Source organism: Nematolebias whitei, chromosome 3 (genome assembly GCF_014905685.2).
Source record: "Nematolebias whitei isolate Nwh7 chromosome 3, NemWhi1, whole genome shotgun sequence".
NCBI lineage: Eukaryota > Metazoa > Chordata > Actinopteri > Cyprinodontiformes > Rivulidae > Nematolebias > Nematolebias whitei.
In genome coordinates this window covers 27675628-27689868 of record NC_056500.1, presented here as the reverse complement: position 1 = coordinate 27689868, position 14241 = coordinate 27675628, and the positions used below count along the sequence as shown (strand labels likewise).

The following is a 14241-nucleotide window of genomic DNA, read 5'->3' as shown; positions in this document are numbered from 1 at the left end:
ACAGAGTTCTGGGATTTAAAAAGAATGTAGCGGAAACAACAGAGAAACATGTTTAATTAGCACTTACAAGTCAGATAACCCTCCTCGGTGAAGGATTATTCTTTTTTTCACGGGTTTGCAGTCGAACTGCCAGATGTGAAACTTCTATGAAACCCTCCCTCTGCAGAAGAGCTCTGATGAAGGTGCCTCTTTGCACAAACGTTTCGTTGACGTGAAGCTCCTGCCTGAACTGAACACGCACCTGCTATAAAAGACTGTTCAGGTTTGAACGAAGGGACGTTAAATCTGAGAAGAAACGGTGGATGCTGGTGTTGTCCAGGCTCCCTCGGCTACACGAGGCGATGTCATCAGCTCTGGCTGCTCGAGGCTTGGGTTGATTATGTGTTCTGATTGATGAACGACAGCCTCGATTTCTTTCTCCGCCCGCACTACCTCACCCTCTCCAAACACTAGATGGTAAAGCTTGACAGAGCCATCAGCTACCCCCCTGAGTAAACACCTCAGAACTCACCAGAGAGCCTCGTCAAAAACGTTTGATAGTCAGTGGCATCTACAGGCAATCATTTTAGATCATACTGTCATGAAACTGGAAAGAAAACAGAAACAAAGTGCTACTGTTCTGTTTTCAGAGCACTTTATGCCTTTAGGTCCAGGAAGGCCTGGACTCTTACAGTTCAGTACATCTCTGGAGATGTCTTCGGGTGTGTCCGTACGACAGCTTTTTATTCCAGGGAGGCGGATGTGTTAGAGATCAGCAAAACCAAACGTCTCCTTCAGCTACACGACGAGGCCAAGGGAGAGGAAAAGAAATAAACTGTTACTTTTATCCTAAACATTTTGAGACAATCACATGATGCTGGATGTCAATCTAAGTAAATGTTTAAGCCAGGTTTGTGTTGCGCTGCTGGGACAGTGCCGTTCACTATAAACTGTGCAACTCACTCAATAATGAAGGGACTATTACCCTGGTCATGGTACTTACAGATAAAGGCGTTGTGGGATTGTGCAATAATGTCTTTCCCATTGTTTTCAGTACGTTGGGCCTTAGTTGCGATGTATTCATGTTTCCACCAGCACTCCAGCATTAATAATATTCAAACACTTAATTAACGTGTCTGCAGATCAGATTCACTCGAGACGTGTTGTAACAAAGTGCAATGCTTTGTTTTGTTTTTGGAGCCTGAGAATGTTAGTTATGCTAGTTTTCTAAGGATTTCTGAATATTTTTTTAGTCTTCAAAGCTGTCTGTTGGGCAGGATTTGTGCTCTGCGTTTTATTTTCCTTTAGTCACTCAGGGAGATAGCTGGGCTCTCGGTCCTACAGCGTCTGCAGTTAGTCAAGCTACACCTCGCACCAACGTAAAGACCTTTAAACCTTGATCACTGTGTACAGTCCATGTTTTTGTGAATGTTTGATTACAGAAGTATCAAAGATTTTACCTTGTTTCATATTATTATTGCTTTTTTTTTTTTGTTTAAGTCGTAGATTAAATAGGATAAAAGACATAAATGATCGAATCTAATCTCTGAATTATTTCTTGGTTTTGTTGTGATCTTTTGTTGCTTAATTTTTATATTGTTTTCCTGTTGTACTGTCTTTCCCACCCCACCCTCATCCGTTTAGTGTCCTTCTTGTCTCAGAGAGATGTAATTCTATTTTTTTAAAGAGCATTTTTAAAGGATGTCTCCCAAAATCTTTGTCTTTTGTCATGGTCCTTCTGTATATGATCTTTTCATGTTATTGTAAGTTGACGTCATTGAATCCAGATAGAGTTTAATATAAAATAATTCATGTCATGGTTGTGAAGCCCGAGAGGTTTTAACACAGTGAAGTGTTATTGCACAATGGTGATACTGTATGTGGAATAAAGAATGTAATTTAAAAAAAATGTCTTTTTACAAGTAAAATTAAAAATTATTGTGGCTTTACCTTCTCTTCGTTTCTCTTTTTCTTATTTACTTTGTAATTTTCATACCAAAAATAAATAATTTGTAGCACTTGAATGATTCAAACAATACAAAACTCTGAAGGCAACTCAAAGTCAACTTTATTATCAAAACTGCAATATGTACAGTACAGGATTGAAATGCCATTACTCTCAGACTGCTGGTGCAACAATAACCATTAAACATATACATTAGCAAGAAATGAAATAATAAAAGTATGATACTATCCTAAATTTTAAGTATAGCAGTATAAATATAAAAAGTATAAAAAGTACATAAGTATGAAGTTACAGCTACATATTTCTCATTTTTACTGTGCTAACAAAAGTATTCAAAACATTTTGTCAGCCACTAGTAAAGATGAGAAGCAATAACTTCCCATAAACCTCTGGATGGATTTTTATTAATTTCTCAGAAAGTAATCAGTAGATATACAGGAACAACCAATTACAGTTTGGAGTCAACCCAATTCAAGACGGCCACCACAGCTAATGAACAGTAGCCAAAACAAAAATGGCTTTAACTCAGTCACTTTTAGACATTGAACTAAATCTGGCATTGTAGTCGCTGAGAGTCATTCTGAGCACATCCTGCAGTATCAGGTTCTCACAGTATCCAACGAGATTATTCATGTCTTTAACATGGTTTGACCAAAACAGCTACAACTTCTTTCATTCTCGGCTTGAGAGGATTTATTTTAAGTCTATGGCATGAAATGCAACTGGAAACCTTTATTCATTCAACTTTTGTTGTGTTTCAGTTGTTGAAATTCCTCATAGACTTAAAGTTCTCGTGCATGAATCCCTAACATGCAGAATAGAAAGTTGCATTGTATTTAATCAGTGCGTAAAGTCAAGACAAAGAGGAGAAAGGGTAAAGTTTGGGCTTGCAACACTGTTCAAGAGCACCATAAATCATGAATTGAATGCGTTAATTTTTAGTCATCAGTTACAAACCTGCAACAAATGGAAGGCCTTAAAACTGGTCTGATATCTCCACCTAATGCTCAGGAGAAAACTGTGCAGGCATTTTTTTTTTTTGCGCTTAAAATATTCCAACTTCTAAAGTGTTAATTAAAATGCATGCATTCTATGCAACGAAGCTTTAGAAGAACTACAAGCATAATCACATTAATCTAGCATAAGCAGTATTTATGAAACATCTATTACACTTCATAAAACCATAGTCAAAATATGACTTTTATTATAATTGTTATTTTGTATGTTTTAGATCAGTGATGCCAGAAAGATAAATATTAAAGATTTACTCTAAGTTAATAAAAACGGGTAAAAAAAATATTTTGAACTTGTATTTTATTATTTATTATAACTTTGTGTTTTAAAATAAATTAGTTTGGTGCATTATTGTCAAAGTAAAGCAAAGTGCATATCTCTGTGGAAGCCCATTTTCGCCACTAAAGAGAAATAAATAGTCAAATGGCATGTGTTTTTATCAAGGCTCTGGTTTTGGACAGAGAAAAACATCTGCTGGCTCATAAAATGTGGCGTTCACTGTACCTCCGAAAAAGAAACGAAAATACAGTGTCTGGTTGTTAATAGTTCATTGAAACCTCCACGTCTGCCATATGTGCCTTTTTAATATGGATAAGTTAAAATTATTGCAATTTGTTGTATGAGACACGATTGTCTCTTTTGGTATTTTTTAACAATATAAATGGCAAATTTAAAACACGATAAATTCACTTTAGATTTGAGGTAATGACAATGACAGTTGTTTTAAAGTAACATTTTAAAGTTTAAGTAGTTGAAAATGTTGCAAAACCAAGTTTATGATGGCATTTTATTGACTTTTCCCCCGATGCGTTGTGAAGACTATTGACGTTCTTATAAATGAAATATGAGAAAGATGATTGACTACGAACGTAACACAGTCTCAGCAGCAGAATGGCTGCAATGACCCATTATTTCCAGAAGGGGGCAATGTGCACCAGCTTGTGTCGCCTTCATGAAAACTCGGATTTTTTTCACCAAGTGATCGGTGCAGATTTATAACAACGTGTATGGTTGCATTTTGAGTCCAAGTCACAGTCGTTGTTAATTCTGGTTCGTTTGGACCATTTTCCTCTTTGGTTGTGATATTTGTAAAAAAAAAATAATAATAATAGTACTCTCAACGTGGTCAGTTATAGCGTGTTCCGACTTGGAGTGGCGGCTGTGCGGACGTATGATTTCTCCGAGGCATTTTTTTAAATGTTTTTTTGCACTGGCCCATTTTTTTTTTGGACAAACTGAATCTTTAACTTTTTGAACATATCGTAACCTGTTTACATATTAGCTGGAAGCAGAGGACAGCTCCGAGGGTTCAAGATGTCTGTAGCGGGTTTGAAGAAGCAATTTTACAAAGCCAGTCAGGTTTGCAAAACTTTTTTTTTCTCCCAACATTCACCGTTAGCAGCTAGCTTCAATTAGCACACTGAGCTAACGAGCTTCGTTTATGTAACGGTAGCTGCTGCAGTGTTGACAACTTGTATGTGTTTGTGAAAATACATCACTTTTCTTGACTCTGTATCGTCTCTAACATTTAATGTAGACTATAAGAAAAAATGTTCACGTCAGATGAACTAGCGTAACCGCTTACGTGACTTTACTGATACGCAAATTTATTTTCAGTGTGTACACTTCTTGTGGTTTAAAACAGTAGCTGTGTTTGCTAAAGAATGAGTCCGAATAATTGGAGTGTGAAAGAAAGCAACGAAAAGCAGGGCAACACTGAACAGCTGAAACATCAGACTCCATGAAAATCCTTTGTTTTTTTACTTCTAAAGCAGTAAAACCCGCAGTTTGGATGTCAGTACTAGTTCAAATGGACTTGTTTCCAGCTGTCTGTGATGCTAAATTAGTCAGATCAATGAGAAAACCTGCATTACTGCCTTGAAGAAATGACTTCACTCTATGGAAATAACAGCTGCTATAATTTAGTGTGTTTTTAATTAAAACCATCTGAGTCATGGGAGGAGATGGTTAAAAAGATTTTTCTTCTCGAGTCTCTTCCACCCCCCTTCCTACCCCTGCTGATCTAAGCAGGAAAAGACATTTGGTTTCTGCCCCTTCTTCCTGTCACAGATTCACTCAAATCCCTGTTGGCTTTTGGTGGTTTGTTTGTGTGAAGTAGAAAAAGTGATTTGGAAACTGTTGGTTGTGGCTTGAAAAGAGATACAAGTTGGTCAGTAGAAGAAGTGAATTGGTGTAAGAATGGACAATGTGTGTGCTTTGCTTTTATTTGACTGCATTGCAGCTGTTTTTCTTGCCAAACCTCCACCAGAGTCAATAACACTCCACATAGCTCAGATTTTACTCACAGGAAGGTATGCAGGAAGTTGGCTGTGGAAACCAAAATCTAGGCTGTGCAGATCTCGTGTCCTTGCTTCTCTGCTTTGCTGTTTCCTCTGCTTTTCTGTGAATCAGTTTTAAGAGTAAATAAAGCCTAAACGGTCAACGAGATATAAGAAGTAAAGGTATTGGGATGTGATAAAGTGTGAGGAAATGATGCTTAATAAATTGCCCATTGCATGATGGAGAGTAAGTATCAAACATGCTGGACCAATTTTAATGAGCCTTTCAGAAAAGAATCATTGGATATCCACCTTATTCCTAGCCCCCATGCTGCCCTGCGTGAATTATGGGCGCAACTTCTGGCGCAGACTGAAATTGAAGTTTGTTTATGTGCGAACAGTACGAGATAATGTAGTTTGTCCAAGCATTGTGGATTTAATGTAGGAACACCATCTGTCAGAGCTCAAACAGGACAATATAATCTTACCGCAGCCTACTAAAAAGTGGCTGCAGATTACATATACCAGCATATTTAGCTATTTCATTGACTCAGTTCTTCTGACGGTGAAGCGATGAACAACCTGAAAAGCTCCGAGACGTTTCGGTATCTACACAGTAATAAAGTCGGTCGCGTTTTGTTAAAAGAGGTGGGAAACAGTCTTATTTACTGGTACCTTAAATCAGACATAGAGCCCAGCCAAAGTCTTGAAGTCCTCCATCACCGAGCTTGGGTTAATTGCAGAGAAAATCTTAATACCAAAGATGAACAAATACTATAATGCTGTGCCCTTCATACACTTGAAATCATACCTGATGTTCTCGTCACACTGTTTTCAATCCTTCTGAGGATCTGGTGTCTCTTCTCCTGTGGTTTATTGTAGTCCAGACACAAAGTAGGATGCAGGTTTTCCTCCGTCGGCCGTTAGTCAACAAAGTGAAATGAGCTCACATACAGTGTTTTGGGAGGTCTCTTCAAGTTCAGATTTTTCACCCATGTTCTTCTTAATTCCTCATCTGTAGGAAGGTGATGGAAACTATACTGATTTTCACAGAAACGCTTTTTTGGGGTGTCTATGTTCAAAACACTGTTGTAGCCGCTGATTTAGTTTGGTTTGGTTGTTCGTGCAGCACCGAACAACACAACAGGTATTTGAACTCAGCAAACCTATTTTAATAAACTTTTACGGTTGTTGAATAAATGTGAAGAAAATAAAATCATTGCTTTATCTGCTAAACTGATATCAAATTACTTTAAAATAAACCGCGGTCCGTGCTCCGCTACCATGGTTAGCCAATGCTTACTGCTACTTCCTGTGTCTGACAGGAAGTTGTGTCCATAATCATTTATACAGTAGAGCCCCAGGAATAAGGTGGATACCTCTACAACTAATTGTTTGGAGCCAACTCTAATCAAGATGGTCACCACAGACAACTGACCTTCAAAAACACAAAAATGGCTCTTAACGCATTAAATTTTGCAGATAATGTGCAAAACTTAGGTGTGCATGTGGCTAAAAGTTATTTGCAACACTTGCTTCTGAGTGCTACACATTATATGAAGATCTCTGTTTAAGATTTTAGCATTAACTGTTGAAGTCAGCCATGTTTGTTCGTTAGCAAAACATCTTGTGAACCACTGAGCATGTTTTAGAGAAACACTCAAAGTAATCAATGGATGAACACCTACGATCATGTAAGTTTTGGAGTCAGTACAATTCAAGGTTGAACAGTTAATTGACCTTAGCCAACTCATAAAAAATGTTTAAGACACTGTGGTAGTAGCTGAGAGTCATCCTCAAAATATGCTTCAAATATACATCATGTTCAAAATTTTGCTATTTTTGCTTTTACTCCATTTGTTTTCATTGTAAGATGATCTTTTTCTGAAACTGCCATGAAATGTGTCAGGCGGTATGATTTTCATCATAGGGATGCCGGGCCTTCATATTAACAATGTGTTTTTGTGGTAATGTTTATGTTTTCTTTTTTTTTAATTGATAATCTTCATTATAAATGTCCAGTATTATCATCCAGTTACCTTAAATTATTATGAACGTCCATACAGAGGTTTTAAATTATATACTGTTAAACATAATGTCTAGTGTCTAATTAAAAATAAATAAAAAGGCAACAGAATTATCATTTGTTGTATACATTTTTGTGGTTTGTTTTCATTTTTCTGAACTAAAGCCCAGATTTAAAACCAGCTGAGGCTGTAAAGTGTTCAAACTTGCTCACGTTTTGCAAGCTCGCTGTTCCAACACGTCGATTATGCTGGGAATAAAAATGCAGTGCAACCTGTCTAGAATAGAGTTCAGTGCCAAGTTGATTTGAGATTTAAGTTGTTGACAGGAAGGATGTTTGTCATACAGTATAATCCTCAGATTGTTTTGTTTTAGTCTTAGTGAAAATCCGTTATTAACAGGTGCAGATCGAACAAAAATTGAGATGCACTATGATGAATTAAAGTAAGATTATTTGCTTTTGCTTTGTTTTGCTTTTCCAGTCACACTGTTAACATTAATATGATGCTATCCATCCTTTCATAAAAGTGTGGTATACTTTTGTGAGTCATGTTAGAAATCATTGTAGTCAGTTTTTAATTTTGAAATAAATCTTTCTTTTGTCAGGTTTAGCCAGTCATCATTCGACGTTAGTCTAAACCTGATATGAATTTCATGTCCTCAAGCAGCACGACATGCAGGCCAATTAAAACATCGCATTAGTTATAATAGTTATTATAATAATTATTTGCCAAAACGTGCACATCTTAACAAGCTCATTAACTTAAAAGGAAAAGTTAAATGTTTAAGATGACCAATTTGACCCCATGCTTGTGTTTATCAAGCCTCCAAAAATGTGTTGCATATGGGAAATTTGGGTTGTTTGAATGAAGTGTCTAAATGACCTCTATTTTTAATCAAAGTTTAGTATAAATTACCTTATTGGGCAATCATAACATACAGAATTTTGTGCATTTCAGTATCTAAAATTCAAAAACCTTTATTAAAAGCTGCAGTTTTTGAAGCTGAGCTGCCCACAATTTAGTTTCTTACTGTAATCATCTTTATCTAAAGTTTGCATGTTTAGGGCGAAGCTGGGTGTGATCATTTGTGATGAGATGCATGACGGCCAAATAAGTTTCCAAGTTTTCTGTTTTTATCCAAAGGAGGAAGCATTTAGTTTAGTATGGCACATGTAGTTATCTCCCACACCTGGAAAGCAAGGATACTTGTGTCAGAATCCTCATTGTCGATTAAACCGATTGTTCCCCCATATACTGAACCCACTGCCTGTGAGAGAGAAATACTAGACTTTAGAACGAGAAATCAAGATTTGAGACATCTTTAGCCACACGCATGAACATCATGCAGTTGACACCATGATCACTGGCTGGATAACAGATGGTGATGAGACGGTATGCAGGAGTTAGTTGGCAAGTCATTCAACCTTTATTTATACAGGTTAATCCCACTGAGCCTCTGGGACTCATTTACAAGAGACCTGATTTCAACAGAGAATGATGACAACAGTAGACAACAAAGACAACGGTAGATAATCATAAAAGAGAGCATACAAATTGAAAGGAACAAGTGAAAGAAAATTGTATTAAAAACTAAACAAAAACAGCTAGATTGTAAAGCGATGTAGAAAACTAATAACAGGAACATGTCTGCTATGGGTTTTGCCACGAACTTAGCAGATGTTTGAAGCCACTTAGAGAGGTCAAGGTCGAGAGCTTCAGATCTTTGTGCAAGATATTCCAGGAAACAGGAGTGGAGTAGGAGAAGGTCCTTTTGCCTAATTCAATCCACACTGAGGGAACACTGCAGGTAATGATGTCCTGAGAGCGCACACTGTAGCTGCACTCACGATGTGACATGTAGGAGGAGATGTATGAAGGCAGCAGACCAAGAAGTGATTTTAAGATGAAAATGTACCATTGAGAGAGTCTGCGTGAAGTTATTGATGACCAGTTAACCAGTGAAGGGTGCAATGGTGGGTATCTAAACCAGTTGTGGACATCAAGGCCAGCGGTAGCCCAATACAATAGTCCATACAGTTGTAGACCATTTGCAGAGCATGAATGTATAGTACTTGAAATATAATAGTCTGATTATTGCAGTCTGAGCAGCAGTTTATTACAGTACCTTGAAAATAGATTGTACAGCCCTAGTCTGCTCTCATTGGCTTTTTGACATCTGGTCAGTTGTGCAACATCTTCTTAATGTGTATTGTGAATTTATTTAGCTTTGGTCTCAGCTTGATTTTTTTTTTTTCAATTTCAAGCTACAGTGTCACTTTGTCTCCTCATACCAGAAATTTTACATCACATGCTAACTGGTTTTCCTGTTCCAGTTTTAGTTCATCTCTTCAAACTCCTCCTTCCATAGAACAAAATCTCATTGATAGTTGAGGTGTGCGATGTAGCTGCTGTGTATTTGTTTATGTGGGTCTTATAAGCCACAATAAATGATTTGGTTTTCTGTAGTAATTGATGTTGCTACTTTTGTAAAGCAGCTTTGGCCTCAGACAACAAAGGCTACAAAAGCAGCTTGATTTAGACTCTGAGATAATGTGCTTAATACGCAATGATGAGGATAAAAACATGCTTTTGGCAGATGTATTCCTCTTTCCGGTACTTTGTGTTGTTTATACCAAAACTTACCTTTTGTGGATGTTTTTGTACTCGGGTTTATGACGATTGTGTGCATGTATATAATGACCCTACACAATTTTGTTTAATGGCCAACAGATCAGTCCTTCTAAGACTTAAAGTGTAGCAAGCCTAATCTTTGATTGATGCTGCCTTTCTTGTCAGACTCTTAAACTATGATCATCTTATGTTGAGAAATGACAGCATTAACCTTAAAAATAATGTTATAGGCATGTACAGTATGTGCAATGTCATAAGATGTCACACAGCGTATGTGTTGTGACTGACTCTTAGCTACTCCCATTCCAGGTTTTAGGTCAATATCTGTTGAATTGACTGACTTAACAGTTTTTTGCGTTTTTACTGTCCGATAGCTATCAGAATGTCCAATAATTTCTGCAAGTTTCAATAAGATTGGTCTGGTGTTTCATGAAATATTTTGGTAACAAACACAAGAACACACACACACACAGACAAGGGCAAAAAACATTTTCCATCTTTTGTGATTCTGCAGCAACAATACTAAATTTATTCGCTTTTCCATAGAGTAGGGAACATAAATGAAAAAAAGACCATAAAGTCCAGTACTAACTGCACTCTTGGATCTCCTCACAGAAGGAAAACTAAATGTGGAGTAATTTACACATTTCTTCTGCATCTTTACTTATGACCTGAATCACCCAAGGCCTGTCGTCATGGTCAGTCGGCTCTGAGCAGAAAATACAGCACTATTGCCAAAATCAGTTCAGTTTAAAGTTTGTCAGCTACTACTTAGTAATTTACTGGTCATTAGAATACATTAAGCCATGTATAGATGAGTAAACTACTGTGTATATAATAAAACAATTTCAAGACTGATGTGGATTATTCTAGTTTCTACTTGACTATCACCAGGAATGGCTTTGCAGGAAATTGTAGAGAGACATTATGTCTCAACCTCTAGATTTGATGTAGCATTGGTCACAATCTGAAAAACTGTGTGACAGTTGTCAGGTAGTCCAAAAAGACTAAGGTTGTGTAAAATTATTTTGGTAAATGCTTTACCACACATTATACAAACAAAACTCCATACAATTACTTTGTCTCTAAAAGACTGGGTGAATGCGTGGCCTTCAATTTTATCCTGTTCTTGTGGTTTGCTTTGTCTCATTTAGTTCTTTGATGGGTTGAATTTTTCCTCTCCCTTACTCCTGTGGAGCAAGATAGTTTATTTTTAACACTAGAGTTGTTAACATTTTAACAACAGCAACACAGTTTAGATGCATCCTGCTTTTAGATTTTTATTGTTAAAAAGTATGTTGGCCTTTAATTAAAGCTTAATTTCAAACACCGAGTGTAGCCATTGTGGTTGGTTTTCATTTTTATATAAAGGTCTGAAAACATTTGCAACAAATCAGCACAATTTATTCAATTATACAATTTATTATTTATTCTGTGATCAGCACAAGGAAACTGAACATGGAGTTGTATATACTAGCAGTCAACATAAATATCCTAAGTCAGAATCTTAAAAAAAAAAAGTGATTATAACTTTTTAAAAAGCAAAACCAATCAGAAATAGACAGCGCTTCATTTTGTTTAACTAAGATGAAAGTCATGTTTTTCCTTCCCATTGTCTCCCTGTTGTAGATGGTAAGTGAGAAAGTCGGTGGAGCAGAAGGAACCAAACTAGATGATGACTTCAGAGACTTGGAACGGGTAAGATAGACAGAGTGTGTGAATCAAAGTCTTATGAAACTCCTCAGTGTTTCCCCTGCCATTATACAGGTGGGGTGCCCCACCCCATCAACAGAACTGAGCACCCCGCCTACCAAACTGAACTTACCCCTCCCACCCCCACCCGGCATTGACATAGCACTAAGCTAGCGATGCAAAATACAGGCTCTCTAGCTAAAAAGCCAAAGCTAGCACTCACATTGCCTCTTCCCTCATGTTGAATGTCCCCCGCTCAAAAACTGTTAGTACAAGCTGCACTCACACATGTCTCTGTCCCCCCATCAGCAAAAATCATGGATGAGATGAGCACCCCGCCATGGCAAGCTAACTAGAGGAAACACTGCTCCTGTTTATATTTTTTAATGAATATTTGGGATATTTAACACAATAGTTGTAGTTTAACCCTTTAATTTATTCTGTGCTGTTTTTGTTTTTGTTTCAAAACTAATGCAAGCTTAAGAAGTTAATTCAAAGTCCTATGATGACTGCAATGAAAACCTACAAGTACTGTTAAAAATTTCAAACTAAAATGTCCGACTGCACAGGCTGCTACCTCTGAAATGTAAATATTTAATGTGCTGCTGGTATCTTTGAGGTTTGAACCATTTGGCAGACAAAATAACAAGTTTAAGACATCACAAAGTGAACATTTTCAAACAGTTGACCATCTTTTTCCAGTTATCAGACATGCTGTAGACAAAACGTTTACTTAGATTAAAAAAATTTAAATTGCTGTGAACTATTTAGACCACTTTGGTGAGCTATATCCCTAAATACACTCTAATCCATTTCGATGTTATTATAGCAGAAACTTTAGAGCAAATCTGTTTTCCCTGTTTGTATTGATGTTAGTCCTCTCACTGGTGTCTCTGTTGTAAACTTGTGCTTTTGTAGAAAGTTGATGTAACCAGTAAAGCTGTAGTAGATGTGATCTCCAAGACCTCAGAGTACCTCCAACCCAACCCAGGTCAGAGTTTAACCTTTTAGCATCATTGTTTCCACATCATTTGTACCTTTTTTATCTCTCTCTCTCTCTCTCTCTCTCTCTCTCTCTATATATATATATATATATATATATATATATATATATATATATATATATATATATATATATATATTTTTTTTTTTTAATTATTATTATTTGTTTATTTTTTTTCCACATTTGCAGCCTCCCGGGCCAAACTGTCCATGTTAAACACCATGTCCAAGATCCGTGGGCAGGTAAAGAACCCAGGATATCCTCAAGCCGAGGGGCTGCTGGGAGAGTGCATGGCTAAGTACGGGCGGGAACTCGGAGAAGACACTAACTTTGGTAATATATGTGTGTTTTTTGTTGTCTAGCTCAGTACAGTAAAGCAATGACCTGCTTGGTAGTGTGCTGAGGTGTGGTGCTGGTGTGTACACGTCTGGTTTAATCAAAATGCTCATTGATAAACTGCTGCCAATCTGTTTACTTAATATCTATAAAACTTTTTCTGTCTGTTTTAGGTGGCTCTTTAGGCTCTTTGCTTGGTTCAATTTGTCCGTTGAATTGTGAACTAATTGTATTTTATGGTGCTACAAATTTGTCTGTGTGGTTTAGGCACAGCGCTAGTGGACGTTGGAGAGGCCATGAAGAGATTAGCAGAAGTAAAAGACTCTCTCGACATCGATGTAAAACAGAACTTTATTGATCCACTGCAAGGGCTGTATGACAAGGAACTCAGAGAAATACAAGTATGTGACACGCACGCTTTTGTTCATTAAATAAATACTTTACATGTTCAGGTTTTACCAAGTGTAATGTGCATTTATTTGCTTGATAAAGCGAACAAAATTTAAAGCAAGTCATGAATAAAGTGGCTGAAGTGTCTCTGTAACTTTTTCAGCACCATCTGAAAAAGCTTGAAGGCCGCCGACTTGATTACGACTACAAGAAGAAGCGACAGGGCAAGATCCCAGATGAGGAACTTCGACAGGCTCTGGAGAAGTTTCATGAGTCAAAGGAAGTGGCTGAAACCAGCATGTACAACCTGCTAGAGACTGACGTGAGCACTTTTTACACTTTGTTCAGATGTGGTGGCCTCTTCCTTTTAAGTGTAATGTCAATCTTTATCTTTAACCTTAAAAACTAAGGTTGCTTTTACTCCTTCCAAAAATAAAAGTAAAACCATTGACAGCACTAAATTCATTTATTTGCAACCTGGGCCTTATTATACTATCAGACACTTTGATCACTTTTTGAAGTCTTTTACTTGATTTATTGTTGTGATTGTACCTAGTTTTGCCATTTACTCCTCAACAAGACAAACAAACCTGATTAGACTTGTAAAAATTGATAAAACACACCCACTGAGCACATGGACTCTGACACTGCAGATAAACACACCTTTAAATATAAGAATGAGTCAGTAGTGAAACTTTGTTTTATTTTTTTATTATTCTAATACTCTACCACAACCATTTTGGCGCCATTTTGGCGCTCCTCGGTGCACATGTCCATAAAGATCACTAGATGTTTTTTTATGTCTGAATTGTGAATATGCTAGGATGGCTCTTACAAATCCATAGCAACTGTGACATGAGTCTGCATGTAGTGAGTTTATGTGTGTGTGTGTGTGTGTGTGTGTGTGTGTGTGTGTGTGTGTGT

At 37.1% G+C, this 14241-nt stretch overlaps 1 protein-coding gene across 2 annotated transcripts in view; it reads left to right on the top strand.

Annotated features, from left to right (window-relative positions):
• The first annotated feature begins 3985 nt into the window (after positions 1–3985).
• Positions 3986–14241, top strand: part of sh3gl1b (SH3-domain GRB2-like 1b) — an 18020-nt gene continuing 7764 nt past the window's right edge. For both annotated transcript variants that reach the window (XM_037674758.1, XM_037674759.1), the window contains exons 1-6: positions 3986–4318; positions 11526–11594; positions 12507–12579; positions 12781–12924; positions 13195–13328; positions 13481–13639. In XM_037674758.1, coding sequence (XP_037530686.1) covers positions 4274–4318; positions 11526–11594; positions 12507–12579; positions 12781–12924; positions 13195–13328; positions 13481–13639 — 624 coding nt within the window. In that variant the 5' untranslated portion in view covers positions 3986–4273. The remainder of the gene's footprint in view (positions 4319–11525; positions 11595–12506; positions 12580–12780; positions 12925–13194; positions 13329–13480; positions 13640–14241) is intronic.